This window comes from Bidens hawaiensis, unplaced genomic scaffold, assembly GCF_021521415.1.
Source record: "Bidens hawaiensis isolate Kalapana, Puna unplaced genomic scaffold, B.hawaiensis_p1.1 tig00018959_1, whole genome shotgun sequence".
Taxonomy (NCBI): Eukaryota; Viridiplantae; Streptophyta; class Magnoliopsida; order Asterales; family Asteraceae; genus Bidens; species Bidens hawaiensis.
The window spans coordinates 319,700-323,385 of NW_027492880.1; the positions used below are offsets into that span (position 1 = coordinate 319,700).

The window sequence follows — 3,686 nt, forward strand, 5'->3', positions numbered from 1 at the left end:
AGTCTAAAATCAAATTGTAACATCCACTAAGTAGGGCATATATTTTATTTAATATTTAAAAAAAAATTAAAAATATAGACCGGTCTAAACTGTAAAATAGTGAAAACCCCGTGAGATATAATGAATTATTGATCAACTATATATATATAGGAGTACAATAGAGATAATACAAGGAAACATAATCAAATACAATCTACTAACTATGGTAATAATACAATACTAACTCTAATAATATATTTTATAATATTCTCTAACATAAAAAGGTTATTATTAGGTTGTGTTTAACCTGTTTAGCACAAATTTAAACAGGTCTTAAACGTGTCTGTCTGTTTAAGACACGAAACATGTTAAGCCTAAACCCATGCTTGTTTAACTCCGTGTTAGACATTGCCAGCCCTATGTACGTGCATGTATGGATTGTTTTATGATCTTATGTTTTTAGGAATTTAATGGAACTTTTGATTATTTGAAGCTATCCTATTATAATAGAGATCATATGTTATATTACTCCATGAAGCATACTATATGATGCTTTATTTATGTAATTTCTGGTGTGTTGACAGTAGTATTTGTGGTCACTCTATCCTACTGCTGAGTCTCTTCCCTTCTGCACCTGTCTAAAATGTCAGGTTAGTTGCATATATGTTCTTAATCATGATATTTCTAGGGTTTTAATTAAGATATTAAGCATGATTATTTTCTTTTTTTAATCTTATTTTTAAACTAGGCCTAGAGGGAAATGAGGCTTTTGATGAAAAAGTTGAGAGTTCTGGAGATGAGATTCGGCTATCCAGAACTACATCCCTAAATAAGAAGACATTAATGAATGCCTCTAACAGATTCACCAACTCATTTAAAAAAAGGCGAAAGAGGAAAGTTCATTATCAAATTCCTTCATTTCCCATAGAAGATGTACGCGATGCAGATCAGGAGAAACATGTCTGTGAATTAAGACAAAAACTCCTTGATCAGAACTTACTGCCAGCCAGACACGATGACTATTATACCTTATTGAGGCTAGTAAATTTTTACATCTTTTAAATCATTTTCATAAAGAAAGATGGTAATAATATCAGTAACCCATATTTGTTTCTTTTAGGTTCTTAAAGGCCTGGGATTTTGACATTGGAAGAACAATCCTCATTTGGGAAGAAATGCTAAATTGGCGAAAAGAGTTTGAAGCAGATACAATACTGGAGGTAACCAAATAAGTACATATATAGATAATAACATTCTTTTACATATATATATATATATTAATAATATGAATGGTCAGGATTACAAATTTACTGAGCTGGAAGAAGTCTTGCAACAGTATCCTCAAGGGTACCATGGAGTTGATAAAGAAGGCAGGCCCATTTACATTGAAAGACTTGGGATGGCCCACCCTAGTAAGCTTATGCAAATTACTACAGTTGATCGTTACCTAAAATACCACGTTCAAGAGTTTGAACGCGCTTTTAAACAAAAATATCCTGCATGTTCAATTGCTGCGAAGAAAGTGATTAGTTCAACTACAACAATCTTGGATGTGCATGGAATGGTATGTCAACCGGATCCACATGCTTTTGATCTTAATACACTGTCATATGACATAATTTAGAATGAAGTATAATATTATAGTATGCAGGGTTTAAAGAATTTTACACCAACTGCTGCAAGTATTCTTGGAGCTGTGACAAAGGTTGACAGTAGCTACTACCCAGAGGTAAATCACCCCTAATCTAGTAAAAGAAAACTGAATATAAATAAAGGTGTTTGAAATAACGGTTTTTGTAATTTATTAGTAGACACTACATCAAATGTTTGTCGTGAACGCTAGCTCAACTTTTAAGAATTACTTATGGCCTGCTGCTCAAAAGTTTCTGGATGCAAAAACAATTCCAAAAATTCAGGTAACCAAAATGTTTTAACTTTTGACCATTTTACCCTTTTTTTGTTTAGCTTCCACTAATGTTGAGTTATTATAGGTGCTGGATCCTAAGTCACTAGAAAAACTACTCGAGGCCATTGACCCGAGGTTTTTTTTTTTTTAAATTCTAAAGTCTTAAGTTGTATTTTCTTTTATAAGATAATCTTATTATTGATAACTGTTTCAGTCAACTTCCTGAATTCCTCGGTGGTACATGCACTTGTGCTTCTCAAGGTGGTTGTCTTCGGTCAAACATGGGTCCATGGAATGACCCTGAAATAATGAGGGTATGATCATGATATTTTGACTATTTTCATATTACATGTGCCTGTTTATAATAATCCGTGTCTGTGTTTTGCAGGTTGTTAAAAACGCAGAAGGCGCATTTGCAAGGCGTATAACAAGAACCTCTAGCAATCAACAAAAAAATGACTCTTCTGTCCAGACCATGGAGGCAAGCATAATAACATTTAAGTAGTTAAAACAGATATATGCCACCATGGTCTCTTTTAACGTACTTTTTGCACTGTGTTTTCAGGGCCAAAATGGTAAATCAGTCAGTGAATCAGGATCAGATGCTGATGATCCTTGTTTAACTAGCCCAAACAATTCTAAGGTTCCACAATTGTTATCAGTTAGTGATGAAGTAAGCCTTAAAATTCCATTATGTACTTTTTGTAACATACGTTAATACACGAATCAAGTTTTTTCTTCAATATATGCAGGCTATGGCATCTGATTCACCCATTTACTACAATTGTAATGATGACGATGATGACAATGATGATCAATTTATTGATCCTATTGGCTCTGATCAAGGGCTGCAAATATCTCAAAGCCGGTCTCGTTTACTTGAAGCTATTGCCTCTGTGAAGAGGAGCTTCAAATATATAACAAGATCAGTGGTCTTATTGGCAATGAAACTTATAACACCTGTTTGCAGACTGCCAATTGGAATTGGAGCAGTGGGAACCACTCCAGCCAATGATATAACATCTCATACAGATCAACTTCTTCCATGTTTGGAACGTTTAGAGAAGCTCGAAAAGACGGTGGAAGAACTTAGAATAAAACCTCCTCAAATTTCTGCAGAGAAAGAACAGATATTGGAACAGTCAATCGACAGGATTAAAACAATAGAACTTGATCTTGATAAAACCAAGAAAGTGTTACATTCCACTATGGTCAGGCAACTTGAGATTTCAGAATTGATGGACAAGTTGCAGCAGTCAAAATTCTGTGTAAGCTACATCATAATTATATATTTATATATGTATATACATATTTATGTATGGTTGCATCTTTTGGGCCAAGTTTGACAATTATTTTATCTTTATTTTTATTTTGCAGAAAAGAAGGATTTGTTGAAATTTGTCAAGGAGAAAAAGGAAGAGGTAAATCTTACAAAGGTGTTGGCATATGCACAGCAAAATACCATAATTACCCTTTGTTCTTCTTTATGATAATTAGGGCTGTTCAAAGGGTAAGATCTGACCCTTTTACCTAAGACTCCATCCGGACCCTTTGCCCTTTTATAAAGAAACATGAACCAGAGACCCTGCCCTCTAAAAAATAAAAGGGTCGGGTATAAAATAAGGGTTTGAGAGGTTCAACTATTTACCCTTTAAGGCAATAATCACATTTTCTTTTCAGTGCTTACTAGTTGCATATCTTATACGTGACTTTAATGTATGAATCCTAAAACAACTATACCTTCATTTAATAACATATTAAAGTCTAACTTTGAAAGTTCATCAACCATTTGAACTTATGC

The 3,686-nt window shown here is 33.7% G+C and overlaps 1 protein-coding gene across 1 annotated transcript; it reads left to right on the forward strand.

The window, feature by feature from the left end:
* The first annotated feature begins 488 nt into the window (after positions 1-488).
* LOC143557418 (phosphatidylinositol/phosphatidylcholine transfer protein SFH13-like) lies at positions 489-3,380 on the forward strand. Its single transcript, XM_077046493.1, has 12 exons — positions 489-629; positions 728-1,016; positions 1,100-1,199; positions 1,277-1,543; positions 1,631-1,708; positions 1,791-1,895; positions 1,971-2,020; positions 2,100-2,199; positions 2,274-2,367; positions 2,446-2,558; positions 2,638-3,153; positions 3,263-3,380. The coding sequence occupies exons 1-12, from the start codon at positions 623-625 to the stop codon at positions 3,278-3,280; spliced, it is 1,737 nt and encodes a 578-aa protein (XP_076902608.1). The 5' UTR covers positions 489-622; the 3' UTR covers positions 3,281-3,380.
* Positions 3,381-3,686: the final 306 nt, after the last annotated feature.

Excerpts from the sequence above, each read along its gene's own strand:
- LOC143557418 (XM_077046493.1), top strand. Across the intron at positions 2,021-2,099 it reads CTCGAGGCCATTGACCCGAG|TCAACTTCCTGAATTCCTCG; the intron begins GTTTTTTTTTTT and ends TAACTGTTTCAG. Across the intron at positions 2,559-2,637 it reads TGTTATCAGTTAGTGATGAA|GCTATGGCATCTGATTCACC; the intron begins GTAAGCCTTAAA and ends CAATATATGCAG.